The sequence below is a fragment of the Rhinolophus ferrumequinum genome, chromosome 14 (genome assembly GCF_004115265.2).
Source record: "Rhinolophus ferrumequinum isolate MPI-CBG mRhiFer1 chromosome 14, mRhiFer1_v1.p, whole genome shotgun sequence".
Taxonomy (NCBI): Eukaryota; Metazoa; Chordata; class Mammalia; order Chiroptera; family Rhinolophidae; genus Rhinolophus; species Rhinolophus ferrumequinum.
In genome coordinates this window covers 22,327,897-22,347,608 of record NC_046297.1, presented here as the reverse complement: position 1 = coordinate 22,347,608, position 19,712 = coordinate 22,327,897, and the positions used below count along the sequence as shown (strand labels likewise).

At 33.4% G+C, this 19,712-nt stretch overlaps 1 protein-coding gene across 4 annotated transcripts in view; it reads right to left on the bottom strand.

The window, feature by feature from the left end:
* Nucleotides 1-7,143: 7,143 nt before the first annotated feature.
* Nucleotides 7,144-19,712, bottom strand: part of TMEM68 (transmembrane protein 68) — a 45,545-nt gene continuing 32,976 nt past the window's right edge. For 3 of the 4 annotated variants that reach the window (XM_033126363.1, XM_033126361.1, XM_033126362.1), the window contains 2 exons: nt 18,365-18,504; nt 7,144-8,498 (listed from right to left, as the gene is read on the bottom strand). In XM_033126363.1, coding sequence (XP_032982254.1) covers nt 8,394-8,498; nt 18,365-18,504 — 245 coding nt within the window. In that variant the 3' untranslated portion in view covers nt 7,144-8,393. Of the gene's footprint in view, nt 8,499-18,364; nt 18,505-19,712 lie in introns of those variants that run through there. The other variant, XM_033126364.1, reaches the window with a different exon arrangement.

Below are 19,712 nucleotides of genomic sequence, written 5' to 3'. Positions count from 1 at the left end.
TATGGAATTTATATATATGTAGATAGATAGATATAGATATATAAATAGATAGATATAGATATAGATATAGATATAGATATAGATATAGATATATATATAGAGAGATATAATTGAAAATCCTTTACTACTAAACAAATAGCAAAAAATTTCAGGAGACAGAATAAAACGAAAGTACCAGAATATTGATCCAGAATAAGCCAAAGACAGCTTTATGTTAGAGAATTTTTTGAGGGGAGGCAAAGAGTAACACATAGCTCTGAGAAAATGGTGCCTTCTGATTTAGAGCTATAGAGTTTAGGGTCATTATTTTGATTTGTAGAAGATAATATATAGATAGTCAATTTTTTAAAGTAAGAGTTTCTGCTTGGAATTTGATTTTGCCTACTAGGTTGATTAACGTGCTCTGTATTATCTATAGCACAGTAGTCCTAAATGGGAAAATAATGTTAAGTGTAGTGTTTGAACAAAAGTTCTGAATAAATAATGAGTGGCTTTCAACACCACAGATAACACATATTAGAGAAGAGGTTAAGAATAGGATAAGTAAATAGCAGCTGTTGGGTAAATTAAATGAGATGACCAACACAGAAAAATGTTTCACAGATACTGAATTATGACCTAAAATAATACCATAAAGCCACCCAGCATGCCAAATAACCTTACTACCATAAACCAGCCTGATGTATATAATTTAACATGTGCAACATAGAAGAGATACATAAATTCATATCTATTTTTTCAGTTACATTCACACAAACAGGCATCATCTTTTAACATGAAAAATAATCATATAAAGACAACAAGGCACACTTCAGCCACATCTATTCAACATAGTGTGAAAAGATCTAATAGACAAGAAAAAGAAATAAAAGATATCCAAATTGGAACAGAGGAAGCAAAATTATCTTGGTTCACAGATGACATGACCTTATATATAGAAAACCCTAACATTCTACAAAAAAACCTATTATAGCTAATACATGAATTCAACAAACTTGCTGTTACAAAATTAACACAGAAATAATTTGTGTTTCTATACACAAACAATTGAAAAGAAAATTAAGAAAATAATTCCATTTAAAATAGAATAAAAGAGAAAGAGATTAAATGTAACCAAGGATGCAAAAGACTTGCACACTAAAAACTATAAAATATTGCTCAAACAAATCTAAGACGATATTAATGAATGAAAAGACATCTCACGTTTATGGATTGGATACTTAATATTGTTAAGATAACAAAACTACCCAAGCAATCTACAGATTCAATACAATCTCTATCAAAATCCTTAGGTGGTGGTGGTGGTTGTTGTTGTTTGTTTTTATTTTGTTGTTTTTTTTTTGACAAATAGGAAAACCTGTTCTAAAATTCATATAGAAACTCAAAGGACTCCAAATAGCCCAAAGAACCTTTAAAAAGAAGAACTAAGCTGGAAAACTCACACTTCGATATTTCAAAACTTAGTACAAACTTACAGTAAAACATTGTGGTTCTGGTATACAGGCAGACATATAGACCAAGGGAACAAAATAGCAGCCCAGAAACAAACCCTTGCATTTATGGTTAGCTGATTTTTTTACAAGAGTGCCAAGAACACACAATGGAAAGGACGGTCTTGAACAAATGGTTCTGGGGAAACTGGACATTCACATGCAAAAGAATAAATTTGAGCTTTTACTTTAAACCAGACACAAAAAATATCTCAAAATGGATCAAAGGCCTAAACTTAAGAACTAAAATTATAAAACTGAAAAAAACATAGTGGAAAATCTTCATGTTACTGGATTTGGCAATGATTTCTTGCTACCAAAAGCACAAACAACAAAAGAAAAATTGATAAATTAGATCTTATCAAAATTAAAAACTTTTGTGCATAAAAGGGCACTATCAAGAGAATAAAAAGATACCCCACCAAACATGACAAATTATTTTCAAATCATATATCTGATAAGGGATTAAGATCCAGAATATATGAAGAATTCTAAAACTCAACGACAACAACAATAAAACCTAATTCAAAATGGGCAAAGACTTGAATAGACATTTCTCCAAAGAAGATAAGCAAATGGCCAAGAAGTACATGAAAAAATGTTTAGCACCAGTCATTAGGGAAATGCAAATCACAACCACAAGAAGATATCACTTCACACCCATTGAGACAGTTATTATCAAAGAAAATTGAAAATAACAAATGTTGGTAAGGATATGAAGAAATCTGAACTCTGGTGCATCGCTAGTGGGAATGTAAAATGGTGTATAGTCTCTGTGGAAAACAGTTTGGTGTTTCCCCAAAGTTAAACATAAAATTAACATAAAATCCAGCAATTCCACTTCTAGGTATATTCCCAAAAGAACTGAAAGCAAGGACTCAAATAAATGCTTGTACACCAGTGTTCACAGTAACATTATTTACAATAGCCACAAAGGGTAGAAACAATCCAAATGTTCATCAATTCATGAATGCATGAAACAAAATGTGATTATATACACACAACGGAATATTTTTAAGCCTTAAAAGGGAATGAAATTCTGATACATGCTACAACATGAACAACAACAAATATATATATATATATATATATATATATATATATATATATATATACTGTGCATAAAAGGGCACTATCAAGAGAATAAATATATATATATAAAATATATAATGGTAATCATATATACATATATGTATTATATATACATAATACATATATATTGTAATATATAATATATAAATATATATACCAGGGGTGCCAAAAAAATGTGTACAAGTGGACACTTTGGCCAACGTTGCTCAAGCAGTAGTTCGCCATAATCAGAAGTATCGGGACGCTGATGGTAACAACTCTGAGCACCTCTTGTAATTGCAGAAGTATGTATATAATATACAGAGGGTGCCAAAAAATGTATACACATTTTAAGAAAGGAAAAACTATTAATATTGTAATACTCAACATATACCGATAACAAAAGATGAATACAAGTCATGTGTATACTTTTTTTGGCACCCCTGGTATACATTTTAAGAGATGTTATCTGTGTATTACTTTTCAAAGTTGATTTGAATTATGATAGCAATGTGTAGTATGACATTTGCTCAAAAGATGGTATTAATCAAATGAATGCTAGCGTCGCCATGCGACAGGCAGGACAGTCAAAGAAAATGGCAGAAGCAAAGAAAATGGCAGAAAATGGTTGTCATTGAAAGAGTGCAAGACCATTTTGAAGTGGTATTTGAAATTCGAGAATGTTGTGGAAGTACGACGACAATGGAGGCATGAGTATGCAAGAGAACCTCCAATACGCCTAACAATTGCATGTATTTGTTACCAGTTTGAGACGCTTGGTACTGTGTGTGATGTGCACAGGGCAGATCCGGGAGGCCTCACACAGCAACAAGTCCTGCTTCTGCAGAGGTGTTGGAACAGTTTACACGCTTGCCACAGAAGTCTACGAAACAATGTTCGTCGTAATCAGAAGTGTGTGGACATTGATGGTAATCACTTTGAGCACTGCTTGTAATTGCAGAAGTCGAACATGACTTACATTTATTTACCTTTTGTTATCGGTATACAATGAATATTACGATTTTTTTCCTTTCTTAAAATGTGTATATTTTAAGGAAAAAACTATTAATATATTTATATATTATATATTATATTATATATTATATATATTATATATAATATACATGTACTATATAATGTATATTATTGGTAACCTCCGTATAACACAGCACTTCTGTATCACGGTGGTTTCACTCTAACATGGTTCGAGAATTGGGGAAAACCCTCATACAATACGGCATCCTAGAACAGTTTTACTCTAACACAGTTTGAAAATTAGAGAAATTCCTGAACAACACAGAGCGTAACAAGAGCTTTTAAGAGCAAAAGATATCTCATTCTAAATTAGGGAAATCCCCGAACAACATGGAAGTTAATAAAAGCTTAGTAGTGATGACGAAGAAAACATTATTTAATACATATTGATATGTTATACTTTGGGTGAAAATTGCTTTAATAAAGATATTTCTCTTAATTATAAAAAATATAACGGTTTTTTAATTTTTGGAATCTAATCCCTTTTTTTGTACTAGTTCTTTGTTTCATATAACATGGATTCGCATAACATGGCATTTTTTAGGAACCTAACAACCATGTTATATGGGGGTTACCTGTATATAATATATATACATATATATATAATATGTAAATATATGTATATATACATATATATTTTATATATATATATATATACATATATATTTTATATATATATATATATATATATATATATATATATAGAGAGAGAGAGAGAGAGAGAGAGAGAGAGAGAGAGAGAGAGAGAGAGAGAATGGTCTTTGTTCCCAGTTCTTGGCACTACTCTCCTAAAACCTTGGATTTTCCTGAGTGATAGAAATGCCTCTTTTATGATAGTGAGATGACTCATTGGGGGAGGGAAAACTAGATAGCTTCAAGATGCAAGTTGGTTATCAGAAAAACTATATGATTAGAAAATTAGAAATTTCAGTCCCTTCCAGGCTCCAAGGAGGAGGGGCTAGAGACTGAGTTCAATCATCAGTGGCCAATGATTCAATGAATCGTGCCACGATGTTTGGGGGAGACTGTGGGTTGAACACATCGATGTGCTGGATAGCACACCTACAGAGGACATGGAAACTCTGCACACCCCACCCCATACCTTGCCCTTTTCCATTTCACTGTTCTTGAGTTGTAGTCTTTATAACGAATCTGTAAGTATAGCACTTTCCTGAGTTTTTGAATGGTTCTATTGAATTATCCAGTGGGGGTAGGGAGATGTCATGGGAAGCTCCGAATTTGTAGTAAGCGAGGCAGAAGTGGGGGTAGCCTCAGGACCCCATTTACAACTGGCATCTGGAGTGGGGTAGTCTCATGGGAATTGAGCCCCATTACCCTGTTGGGTCTGTGCTAACTCCAGTAATGTCAGAATTTAATGGAATTGTAGGACATAGAGTTGGTGTCAAGAGAATTGGAGAACTGGCATTGGAACTGTCATTTGATGTCAGAAAAAGACATCAAATAATTATGCTAGTAAAATAAGACAGACACAAATGGACAAATACTGTATGATTCCATTCATAGAAGATATATAGAATAGGCAAATTTACAGACACAGAAAGTAGAACGGTGGTTGCCAGGGGCTGGTGAAGTGGGGAATGAAGTTATTGTTTAGTAGATAGTTTCTGTTTGGGATGATGAAAAAGCTCTGGAAATGGATGGTTTCACAATATTGTGAATGTACTTAACGCCAGGGAATTGTACACTTATTTTAACACAATAAAAAAGTAACAAAAAAATTTTTAAACTAGTAATTATATACACAGATACAAAAACTCACCCCGCTTACCCCTGTAAACATCTATTTCAATAGTTCATAAATGTTTTAAACTCAAGAGTTTCATATTTAAATTACTTAAAAGTAATTTACAATTACTTAATTATACATACAATTAATTATAATTAATTATATGTAATTAATATATACAATCCTTTAAACAAAAATATGAATTTCACAATCCATACTGATAATAAGTGTGTGTGGGGAAGGAGGGCGGGGGGGATTGGAAAGTTCTTTCTTATAGAATGCCAACCAATAAATGTAGACTAGAGTTAGAAAAATCACATTTTTGAAACCCTCCTAGTAATATATTTTCAGGAATAGTGAATTCAAAGGATGCTAAAGATAGTGTGTTTGTTTAGAAACAGATATTTATAGTCTGAAAGTAGCTCTCCATAAACTTATCCCTTACAAAGGAAAAAAAAAAACGACAGAAACCTGGTGGGGACCATTTTAACCAAGTGATCAGTTACTACCATTACTAATGACACAAACCATCATTATGTGTGCCTCCTGATTTGACACACTGGAAAGAGCACAGCATCATTTATGTAGTATTTCTGAACTAATGCATAACCTGAATCAAATCATGATGAAATATAAAAACAAATTGAAGGTACCCTAAAAAATAGCTTGTCTTCTTCCAAAAAGTATCATTAAAGACGGAAGGGCTAGGGAATCGTTCCAGATTAAAGGTGACTAAAGAGACAAGAAAACTAAACACATTGTGTGATCCTGCCATGAACCATGGATCAAGAGGAGAAACTGATATGGGATATTATTGAGACAACTGAAATTTGAATCCAGTCTTTAGGCCATATTATAGTATTTTATGCATGTTAAATTTCTTGATTTTGATCATTGTTCTGTGGTGCTATTAATGGATGGCCTTACAGTTAAGGGGCATGTTATCTGCAATTTATAATCAGATAATTCAGAATAAAAACTGTACAGATATATATGTGGACAGATAGGATAAGGGATGTGTGAAGAGATTAAAACTAATGTGTCACAACAATTGGTGAAACAGGGTACAAAATATATGGGAGTACTATGTACTACTATTACAACTTTTCTGTAAATCTGAAATTGTTTCAAGATGAGTATTTTAAAGGATATGAAAGAGTTTTCATAAAAGTGTGCCATATTCTTCTTCTGGATAGAGTCCTTAGTTTTCATCAGAGTCTACGCTGTGAACACTCCATACAAAAAGGGTCAAGAACACTCCCTTTCCATTATTATTTATATTTCTATATTTAGTCACGTTCCCTCATTCTTCTAAATGGGGTTTAAATTCAAATAGCCAAGATAAAGATTTTATATCAAGCAAGACAGGAAGCCCTCCTCTTAGTCTGAGTATCAGAAAACAACAACAAACAACATTTTAAATAAAGCAGTAAAACTTAAATACTGTAAAAAAAAAATAGCTTTTGCTACATTAGAAAAGAATGTTGCTTTCTTCAGTTTTTAAAACCCAATAGTCACCCAAAAACATTATTCTCATTCATTTTATGATCAATTTACTCATTAATTCTGGAAATATTTATTAATTTTAAACAAACATTGCTCACTGTTAGAAGGAAAGAAAGCTGCAAATAATCATTAATTGACTCTTCATTAAAACTAAAATTAAAATATATTTATTACATTGGAAAGTAAGGTTTATTCATTATGGCTGAAACACATGACTATGAATGGTAAAAAATAAATCAGTTTAAAATAAGAAAATGTCACATGCAATTTCACAAGACAAATTACAATCCAGTTTTATTTTTATGTTGCTTAATTTTATATACATTACATACATACACATTTGTTATACAAAAACATATACAAAAATTCAAGTAAGTTAATATCTAAAAAAGGGAGAGGGAGATACTGCATTTGATTTCTGGTACTATTGTTTAAATAAATACTTTTAAGGAGACAGTAAGATTTCAAGGAGACAACAAATCAAAAGTCATTAATTTTTCAGAAAGCTTTGTGTCCACATATATTCATCATTAAAGTATATTTTTATTGAAACAATAAACCATTTGACTGGCTTCAAAGTCAAACTGAATAAGCCATGATATTGAGCGAAAGCAGAGCTTTCTTTAACTCTGCTTTCATCAGCCTAGAATCAGCTTCTGACATGAAATGCAGAGCACGACAGTGATTTTTTAACCTTAAAGCAATTTTAACGCCATGTTACAGGCCTGACAATGCATAGTACATACTATACTGTTTGTCTACAGATTCTCGTTAAAAATATAATATTAAAAATAATATTAAAAATTTTACTTTTCCTAATTTCTTTTTTATTCAATTTGAAAAACAGAACATCTTCATTGTGCTTGGCAACTTGACATCATACCTGAAAGGAATAATTTAAACATCCAATGGACAAAATATATACATGAACTTATAAAAGATCTTGGTATTGTTTAATTAATTGTTATAATTTCAATTCTACAGTTCTCAATATCAGCAAATATAAAGAATTTAAAATAATATTCTTCAACATAGTATTATGTTTAAAAAAAGTGAATTGTTGAGGCACAAAAACATTACAGTGACTTGCCCAAAGTCATGCATGAAAGGAATGAGGGGCAGATAAAAGGGCATTTTTTTTTCTAACTTAAGCATCTGTACAAAACCCTAGGTTATATACCATCTTGCAAAATTAGCTCAGTAGAACAGATACAGAAATTAGATGCATTATTTAGGAACGTGTATTTAATTTAAATTGCTATTATTAATAAACTTAACTCTAGTACTCTACTATGTTTATCATACAATATTAGGAATTTATAAAAAGAAATGTGATTTCTCTGAATTATTAGGCATGTAATGAGTTATTGTTTAAAATTTGACACAATTGATTGCAAACACAAAATTGACAACACAATTTTCAGCAAGTTCAGTGAAAGATGCTTATTACCATGATTTTTACAAAAATACTAATTATAGAACCTACAAAATTTAGAAGACAGTATTAGACACAAACGTATTAATATAAATGTATTAAATCTCTTTTAGTTGATCTTTTGGTTTTTATGAAAACGTTCTAACAAAGCACTCATAATGTTTCCCGGTATTCTTTGGTGCTTATCAATCAAAGCTTGAACAGCATTCTTCGTCTATTAAGAAAACAAAAGAAAAGCCATTATTCTTTTAGTTCTCAATATAGATCATCTCTTTTGTAAAGATTTTAATGTACTACTACTTTCAAGAAGTCGTCCCTAATTTAGCACCCATCTCTTCTCAGAATTAATGATTTCATTCTTAGTACACCCATAGTACATCTCCTATATTCATTTTATTATGCTTGAATTACAGCATTGTCCACATAGATATTTTCTACACCAGAATGTAAGCTCTTTAAGATGCATCTTAGTATTTCTCCAGCATTGAGCACAGCAAGGCCTTGCACACAATAAACACTTTTTTAAAGAATAAAGAAAAAAATCACAAGAAAAAAAGTAGTAGGAAATTTTCTAGCAGGCAAATGGAAGCTTCACTCCTTTCTATTAATGAATAATAGATTTCTGTGCATTTTTCTTTCATCACCACACACACCAAACAATTATATCAGGCAATGCAAAAGGAAAAAGTGAGGAAAACTATGAATGAATGAGCTGACACAGTTTACTTTAGTTCATTACCTTAATTTCTAGACAGGAATTTAAATTAAGTCATAGCAATGGAAAAGCTAAGTAGGATATATCAGGAAATGTAAAACTATTTGTTTCCCATTAAATTCATGACAAATTTCAACACTTTTTTACTTTGAAATCAGTTGTGGCTATCTAAAATAATGTTTTATGTATGTACATGGTTCATGCATGCACATATATACATACTTCCTTTTAGATGCTAACCTCTCAAAGAGCTTTATTTTTACAAATCTTGGAACTTCATCTCTTTAAAAATATAATTTTTTATTTATAATAAACCCTAACCCAAAGATGTATTTAAAAAATGTGCCTCTCTAAAGCGTAAGTTTTCTTATCAGTGAAATGAGAACTATTTCATACAGTTATTATGATTAAATGAAATTGAAACCATGCCTTCAGGTAGTTGGCACAGTTACTAACACATAGGTTGTGTTCTGTAAAGTATTTTTTTACATTTTATTCACTTATTCAAAAAATATTAGATGCTTTGGAAGCTATAACATTAGAGAAACAAGTCTCAAATCTCTAGGAACTCATAACTTAATAAGCATAATCAAGTACAAAGTAATTAAAATGCAAGATTATTTGTGAGACGTTCTTTTCAGCTGAGACGTGAAAAGAAAGTATTTGGAAATTCAGACTTGTGATCCCCTTTGGTAGGCAATGACCAGGGAAAGACACATGAACAGGGTACTGTTTGGTCTGGGTCTCCAAGGACCAGTAAAATTTCAATAACAGTGCAGGAAGAAGCATGAGGGAAAAGACCACAGAAAAATAACTTCAAAGGAATGGCAAGTTAGTGAGTTAGGCTGGAGTTTCAGGTATTTGTGTATAAGCTGGGTGGTATAAAGCATTAAAATTAGAATTCAGTGAAACCATGAAGGGAGTTAAATACCAAGTGAAAAAGTACGGACGTTGTTTAGTATGAATTGAGGTGTCAAAGAAGGATTTTGGGGTGAAGAAAATGTCAGAGCTTCGCATTAAGGAAATACAACCATTGCAAAGATCACCCTTTTGTCACTAAATCCAATAGACCTTCTTTTAATCTTACTTGACCTCTCAATCATCACTGATCTTGCCTCTGTAACTATCACACTAGAGGAAAAGCTAGGTTTTCTTCTAACTTTCAGGCTGCTCCTTTCAATCTCCTTTTGCAGATTTATAATCCCCAAATCAGGCACTGACTTATTCTTCAAAGATTCAGTAATCTTATCCATTTCTACAGCTTTAATTACCATCCATTTGCTAATGACTCCCAAATTTATATCTCCAGCCCACTCAGTTTCAGACAGGAATGTTCAATATGACCCCCTGAATGTTTTAAAGGTATCTCAAACTCAACCTGCTTAATTTAAGACTAAACTAACATTCTTCCCCCGCTTATACTTTGCCCTTTCTTGAGTTCCCTCCCTATTTCAGCAAATGACACTACCATGAATCTACCCAAGTAAGCCAAAACCAAGGAGTCATCCTAATGACTCCTGCTTCTCATTCAAAGTAGCCAATCCATTTGCAGCCTCCATTAGTATCGCCCCATCCCAATACCACTTAAATCTCTCCATCTTCTTTCCACCTTAATAATACATGTATATTTATATGAAAATAAATCTGTATATGCATAGGTGGATGTGTATTATGAGAATGTAGACAGAGAGGCAAAGAGACAAACAGAAACAGATATTGTAAACATAGAAACAGGTTAAGACTGAAAGAACTTGAAGGAAATATCCTGTGTCCTCTTCAGCATTAGTACAGTATATTTTAATTTAGATTGAAATAGTATTTACAAAATGGTTCTCCACAATCAAATGTCTGAACAGTCAGTCTATCACCCATTTTTTAAATGAGGTTTCATTTCTACATTAATTTGGATGCTAGTAATTTTGAATTTGTGACAGTCCAGGGATCCTTATGCTATAGTCCATGTTTGTATTATTAACAAGGAAGATTGAAAAATCATAACAATGTATTCACAAAAGGAAAATTTCAAGTACTCTTTATTTCAAGGATACTTTGGCTCAATAATGACAACTTATGATAAAAAAAATATGGATATGGCAACTATATATTTAAATTCCCTCAAGAAATTCTACTAAACTATGCTTTTAGCAGACTAGTTCTATTACTGTAAGTATTGACAATGAAGTAAATAAAGTAACTAGAGACAATAACTGAGGTATTTCAATGCTCCAGAAAGGCCTTTCCTTCCTTATTTGGTTTGAATTGGTAAGGTATGTATGTATGCATGCATGCATGCATGCATGTATGTATATAAACCATATGTACATACCGTATTTCCCCCAAAATAAGACCTAGCCAGACAATCAGTTCTAATGCATCTTTTGGAGCAAAAATTAATATAAGACCCAGTCTTATTTTACTATAATTTAAGACCATAATATAATATAATATATTATAATACCGGGTCTTATATTAATTTTTTGCTCCAAAAGACGCACTAGAACTGATTGTCCGGCTAGATCTTCTTTTCGAGGATACACGGTATGTACATATGAGTACATGTACATACATATACATATAAACATATACATATAAACCTTGTATATATACCTTTTTAATATATAAAATATCTAACTCCACCTGTGATATGAGTATGAGTAAATATTAAAAGGTATCTCTCATGAAAAACTCTTATATGAAAAATCAAGTCACTGGAATTTATCAGTAATACGTTTTCCTTAACTAAGAAAAATAAGGGAACATGATTCGTTTAATTTTAGACCTAGAAGAAACCTCTGATAAGCATGCCAGGCCTTTTTTCCCCCTCTCTCTCCATTACTTTCTATTTTGACCATAAAAAGAAGACAGTCTCTGTAAAAAAGTGTTCCTAACTAGCTCTGACCCACTTAAATCCTAATAGATAGGCAGGAAAAAAAAAAAGTAAAAAGAACAAAACAGAATTTAGTTATATCCTAAAGGAGAATGCATCTGTTAGGGAGCAGCAAAGAAATGTGTTATATTAACAATAAAGTGTGTGTGGGCAAAAGCAATGTCACAGGGTGAGGTCCCAGTCTGGTGTACAGCTCCTGCAGCCATCTCAGAAAGGCATTGCTGCAGGATAAGAAAAGAGTCGTGCTTTGTGGAGACCATGTCCTAATCCTAAAAATCAGTGTCATAGGATTTTACTATCAGGATAAAAGAGAGCAATAAACTATGAGTGTGCTTAAAGAACCAGTAGAATAATTAGACGTAAGTTTTCTAAGAATGAAGTTCATAGACAAGGCACAAAATGTATCATTGTTTCCTTTGTGAAACTTACGTATCAGCTGCTTGATTTGAATAGTGTCATCTAATATAACATTATAGCTGGTTCAGCTGCAAATTCTTTTCTAAGTGTCTGGCCGTTCTGAGTCCCAGTATGGCAGTGTATACTCTAGTCATTCCTTCCCTCTGCCCACCAGGCCCCTCTTTTCTAGGCCATCGCTGTGCGAGAATCCAGGGCCGGGTCCCAGTATGGCAGTGTGTACTCTAGTCACTCCTTCCCTCTGCCCACCAGGCCCCTCTTTTCTAGGCCATCGCTGTGCGAGAATCCAGGGCCGGGTCCACTAGAGTCCAGTGTGGCCGTGTGACTGCTTTGGTCAATAAAATGTCAGTGGGAGTTAGTGAGCCACTTCCAAACAGAAGCTTTAAGAGCCATCTCATGGTTCCATTCCTGACCTTTTCCTTTGGTCATGCAAATGGCAACGACTCACACAGGGCTTTTTCAGTCCCAGATAAACAAGACATGGACCTCAGGAAAAACATAACATGAACAATAAGTAAGCTTTGTAATTTTTATTGTCTTAACTTTCTGAGATTCTGTGGTTGTTTCCTACCACAGCATAACCCAGCAAAGCTGAATAAATCATCCAGTTTTCTCATCGATAAAACAGTGATATTAAGGTCTTGATGTAAGGATTAATTCAGACTATACATGGAAAAGAAGAAGTAATATTATCTTTGTTTACAGATGATATGATTTTATATGTAGAAAACCCCAAAGATGTCACAAAAACCTGCTAGAACTAATAAATGAATTCAGCAAAGTTGCAAAATACAAAATCAACATACAAAAATCAGTGTGTTTTTATATACTAACAATGAACAACTTGAAAAAGAAAATGAGAGAACAATCCCATTTACGACAGCATCAAATAGAATAAAATACTTAGGAATAAACTTAACCAAAGAAAAGAGTCTTATACATTGAAAACTGTAAAACATTGCTGAAAGAAATTAAAGAAGACACAAATAAATGGAAAGATATCCTGTGTTCATGGATTGGAAGATTTAATATTGTTAAGATGACCATACTGTCCAAAGTGATCTACACATTCAAGGAAATCCCTATCAAAATCCCAACAGAACTTTTTGCAGAAATAGGAAGAAACATCTAAAATTCATATGGAATTTCAAAGGACCCTGAATAGCCAAAATAAATTTGAATTGAAAAAGAAAATCAAAGTTGCAAGCCTCTTTATTTCCTAATTTCAAAACATATTACAAAGCAACAGTAATCAAAAACTGGCATAAAGACAGACATATAGACCAATGGAACAAAATAACCCAGAAATAAATCTTTGCACATATAATCCAATGATCTTTGACAAGGGAGCTAAGACCACACAATGGGGAAAGGGCAGTCTCCTCAACAAATGGTGGTGGGAAAACTGGATATCCACATGTAAAAGAATGATAAGCACAGGCAACAAAAGCAAAAATAGACAAATGGGACTACATCAAATTCCAAAACTTCTGCACATCAAAACAAACAATGAACAAGGTGAAAAGGAACCTAAGGAATGGGAGAAAATGTCTGCAAATCATAACTAATGAGGGGTTAATACCCAGATATATAAAGAAATTCTACAATTCAACAAAAAACCCAAATTATACAATTAAAAAAATGGGCAAATGAACAGACAGTTCTCCAAAAAAGATACACAAATGGCCAACAAGCATATGAAAAGGTACTCAACATCATTAATCATTAGTGAAATGCAAATCAAAACTACAATGAAGATACTAGCTCATACCCATTAGTATGGTTACTATAAAAAAAAAGTATTGGTGAGGATGTAGAGAAATTAGATCCCTTGTGCACTGTAGATGGGAATGTAAAATGGCATAGATACTATAGAAAACAGTATGGAGGAGATTCCTCAAAAAATTAAAAATAGAATTAGCATATTATGAGATAATAGAAAATATATATTGATCCTGCCTTCGGTTTCTGACACAGAGTGAGTTCCTGAAACCCTTGTAATTTCCTGGGTATTAGGGGCATCTTCTGTTATTGAGGCAATTCTGGGTGGGCTCCTGGATGAGGGCTGGTCACTGGAAAGACTAAGTCATGATTAGAAGCTTGGAATTTTCAACTTTACTCCCCATTTTCCAGAGCGGGGAGAGGGGATAAAAATGGAGTTAACTGATAATGTTTATGTGAGGAAGCATTCATAAAATCCCAATAGTACAAGGAGAAAGGAGCTTCCAGGTTGGAGAACACATCCACACCTGGATGGTGACACACCCCAATTCCACGGGGACTGAAACTCCTACAAGTGGGATCCTCCCAGACCTCGCCCTACATATCTCTGCATCTGGCTGTTCATCTGTATCCTTTGTCATATCCTTTAATAAACTGGCAAAGGTGTTTCCCTGAGTTCTGTGAGCTCCTTTAGCAAATTAATGAAACATGCGGAGGGGGCCATAGGAACCTACAATCTGTAGCCAAATCGGACAGAAATTGTGGGTAACCTAGGGACCTACTCTTTTGACTGGTATCTGAAGTGTGGTGGGAGCAGTCTTAACCTGTGGGATCTGACACAATCTCCAGGTAAATAGTGTCAGAATTGAGTTAAATTGTAAGACATCCAGCTGGTGTCAGAGAATTGCTTGGTGCGGGGGAAAAAAACCTTCACATAGTTGGTGACCAGAAGTGTTCTGTGCAAAAGTAGACTCGCAGGTGAAAGAAAGATATAGTAGGGAAAAACAGGTTTTTCTCTACACAGGAGGGAAAAACTGGAGTTTTTCCTTTGCACATATGATCCAGCAATCTCACTTCTAAGTATATATCCAAAAGAATTCAAAGCAGGGTTTTTGGACATTTGCATACTATGTTCACTGTAGTATTATACAAACAGCCAAGAAAATGGAAGCAAATCCAGATGTCCACCCAGGAATAAATGGATGAATGAATAAACAAAATGTGGTATATGCATACAATGGAATAATTACTCAGCCTTATAAAAAAAAAAAAAGGAAATCCTGTCACATACTACAATATGATAAACCCTGACGACATTACGCTAAGTGAAATGAACCCATCACAAAAAGACAAATACTGTATAATTCCACTCATATGTGGTTTCTAAAGTAGTCAAAAATAATAGTAACAAAATGTTGAATGGTGGTTGTCGAGGGTTTAGGGGAGGAATAAATGGGGAGTTGGTTGGTATATGATCTCACTTATATGTGGAATTTTAAAAAGCTGAATTCATGGAAACAGAGAGAATAGTAATTGCCAGAGGCTAGGTGGTGGGGGAAGGCTGAGATGTTGGTCAAGGGGAACAAACTTCTAGTTATAAGACAAGTAAGTTCTAATGTACAGTATGATGACTATAGTTAACAATACTGTATTATATATTTGAAAGTTGTTTAGAGTAGATCTTAAATATTCTCACCACACAAAAAAAGGTAGGGTGAGGTGATGGACGTGTTTACTAACCTTATTGTGATAACCATTTTGCAATATATACATGTATCAAATCTTCATGCTGTACACCTTAAACTTACACAATATTATATGTCAATTATATCTCAATAAAGCTGGGGGAAAAAAGGAATCTTGCGTAGCCCATAATTAGGAACCAAAATAAAGTGTTGATGGATATATATGAAATAGAAGGAAGGAAGGAAGGAAGGAAGGAAGGAAGGAAGGAAGGAAGGAAGGAAGGAAGGAAGGAAAGAGGAGGGAGGGAGGGAAGGAGGGAAAGAGAGGAAAAAAAAGAGAGAGAGGTAGTTGGTGTACAGTGGGTAGAGAGATTCAGTTTTGCAGGATGAAAAGGTTCTAGAAACCAGTTCACAACAATGTGAATATATTCAACACTACTGAGCCATACACTTACATGGTTGATAAATTTTGTCAAGTGTTTTTACCACAATTTTAAAAACTTAAAAAAAAAATCAGACTGTATACAAAAGGCTGGTATAAAAGTCGTAACACATTCATCCCATTTTCTAGGTGATTCAATTACATGACATTTATTGCTTTTCTGTAGTTTCATACTCTCTGTAAGTGTAATTGCAAGCTGAGTGGTCTTTTCTCATCTCATGTTGCTTGATGTCTGCAGGAATGAATATTACTGCTCATTCCTATTTTTTAAAAAACCTCAGATGCTGATTTCTCTCACACAAATTTACTTGTTTTCCTACCCCTCTGCTATTTCCCTTTCAGTCAGCTTTGGTTGTTTTCCATGGCCCAATCCTTACATGTCACATCTCCTACAGTCTGTCCTCAGACCCCTCCTTTTTCTCTCTAACCTGCCCTGTAAAGCTCATGGCTTCAGTAATTGTCTCAGCAAATGACTTCTAGAACTTCATCACCAATTCTGACTTCTCTCCCAAACTCCAGTAAAATATCTCCCAAAACCTATGTATATAAACATATATACATAGATGTCCTGCAGCTAACTACCTATATAGAATTAGTTTTCAACTCTGGTACATTCCATCCCTGTAAAGTCTCAAATCTGTACCTTGCTTTCCCTTTCAAGTAGATAAAGAAATCATTATCTAACTCATCCATTCATCAAACACGTATTGAGATCTAATTAAATATCTAACACTGCTGGGAACTGGAGACACAAAAATTCATAGCATAACCTCTGATCTTAAAGAGCGCACATTTATTTATTTGTATCTAAGCAATCACAATTGCTAGCATCATTTTCACAAACCACTGTAGATGAAGAGATTATATATCTACTTGCTTTGGTCAAAAAACTGTGAGTAGAAGCGATACGAGCCACTTCCAAACAGAGGCCTATCCTAATTGAAATATATTTGATAGACAAATTCCCTAGTCTGATATTTAAGTGCCTAAAAATGTAGCTGCTACTTACTTCTCCAGTTTCATTTACCAAACCGTACCCACTAAGGTAGTGACACCCCCCAAGTTTATTCTACCGCTGTTATTAAGCACTATACAAGGAAAAACAGGGAGGTGGTTTTTGCCAGCTGAGACTGGAAAATGCTCTTTGAAACAAAGTTAAATAGACCTCTTTATTGCAGGGCTTCTTAGAATCTTTAAGATGTTGATATGCTTTGCAAAATTCCTGGAGAATTTATTGGGCAGTCTTTCCCAACCTTGCTATTCTAATCACATCAGACTGCTCAACACTGTTGGTAAATGCAGTCAACTCAGTTCCTACCAGTTTCTTTGTTCATACTCTCCCTCCGGTCCCAAATCCACATGTCCAAGTCATGCCCATCTTTCAAGACCCACTACAAATGCCCTCATTCAGAAAGCTTTCCTATTTTTTCCCTTGCAAAGTACTCTCTTTCCCCTTTGAAATTCTATTGGTCTCACTCAAATTAGCCTCCATATCACTTCTAGTGATCTTTCTAAATACAAATCCATTACATCATTCATCTTTCAATACCTCCCCTGGATTTCAGTAAACAAAATCAATTATAAGCCATCATAGTCCAGAACCTTCCTAAGTTTCTAACCTCATTTCTTACAATAACCTGTCTAGCTATACCAGACTACCCTCAGCTCCCTGAAGATTTCATGCTATTTCATGTTGTCATCCTGTTATGTATTCAGTTCCCTCTATCTACCTCATTACTCTTTGCCCACCTAATCCCTTCTTGTCTTTCAAAATCAAAATCAAGCATTACCTCCCTCAAGGAAATGTCCCTAATCTAATCTAGATAACTTTCCTTTGTGCTTCCATAATACCCTAACACAGCAGCTCTCAACCCGGGGAGATTTTGCACACCAGGCAACATACGGCAATGTCTAGAGACATTTTTAATTGTCACATTTTAGAATGAATAGCTCTTTGTTGTGGGGAGCTGTCCTGTGCATCATAGGATGTTTACTACTATCCCTGGCTTCTGTTCACTAGATGCCAATAGCACTACCACCTCCCAAGTCCTGCCCATTGGGACAATAAAAAATGTCTCCAGACATTGCCAAATGTTCTATGGGGAAGAAATCACCACTGATCTAGAACATGCATGAAAATAAGTAAATGAATTAATTTTTAACATAATAATTGAAAGTAAAAATCTATCCAAGGACTAAGAAAGAAATAATTTACCTTTTCAGCTAATTCTTCTGCTGTTATCTCTGGATCATATGGAATGGGATCACCTAAATAGGTGCGTAACTTCACTGGAAAACCTCCATACATTGGAGCAAATGGATAACGGAATTTTTCATAAAGCCATCTAAATAACCCTGTTTAAAGTAAACAAAATCATTTTAATTGATTAAATATTCTGAGCATGTAATTGTAAACTTTCAAATTAATTATGTAAGACTTAGAGGAAGGTGACATCTCCTGATAATTAGTTTTTTTTTTTTAAATATGAGTTTTTCATCAATTGAAACAAATGAGCAAGAAGTTAATAATAGAAGAAACTGGGGAGTGACGATGTATTTTCTGCTCAATTTTCCTGTAAACCTAAAAATGGTCAAAAAATAAGGTCTATTAATTTTTAAAAAGATGAGCTTTTAAAAACATGAGAATTTTAAAAGGCAAACCAATTACTAGTATTGCAAAGGGTAAAGACTGAAACCAAAAACTAGAGCTAAAGTCAAGAAACTCACAAATATGTGACTTATATGGAAAAAAAAAAAAGGAAAAAATTGGAAGTGCAAAAAAAATTCACATAAACATGAGACTAAAATGCATTAATAAACTCAGTAAAGACTAAAAATGTTATTGCAAATTAGGAATAATGTAACAAAGACAAGAGTTACTAATCCAAGTGACCAGGTATAAAATTTAGCAAGATTAAAAGTGGTGATAATGTAAACTGATGGATTATATGACTAAGTTTTTAAAAAATGAATCCAAGAAAGGCAAGCAACATGGAATAAATAAATCATGAATTGTACTGGAAGTTTATAACACTGTTTACATATGGAATCACAGAATACACCATAAGACTCAAAGTAACAGTAAAAAAAAAAAAATCACTGGACACTAAATTTTTCAGATAATCAACTATCAAAGTTAAAAGCAGTCAAAAATAATTTTAAAACCACTTTGCAATTAAAGAAACAAAATTAGGAATAATTTCAGTTTGCAACTTTCAAATTCAGAAGAAATGATCTGATGGAAAATGGGAATAATTCCACAAGAAAAGTTAAACATCACATCAACCCACCTTTCCACTTTTTGGGGAAAAAAACAAAAAAACAAAAGAAAGTAAGACCTAAAAAACATAATGGAATATCAACAATACACCAACACTGGACATAAAAGAAGCAAGAGAAGTTTTTTGGGAGAAGACTTGAATGTGGATAGAAAAACACTAATAAAACACTACAGACATAAAATACAATCAACCAAATATATAAAGCATAGGGTATAACAATAAACTGATAATTTTAAAATAAAAAGAAAACAACAGAGACATTGCAAAGAAAAGCACATCTAA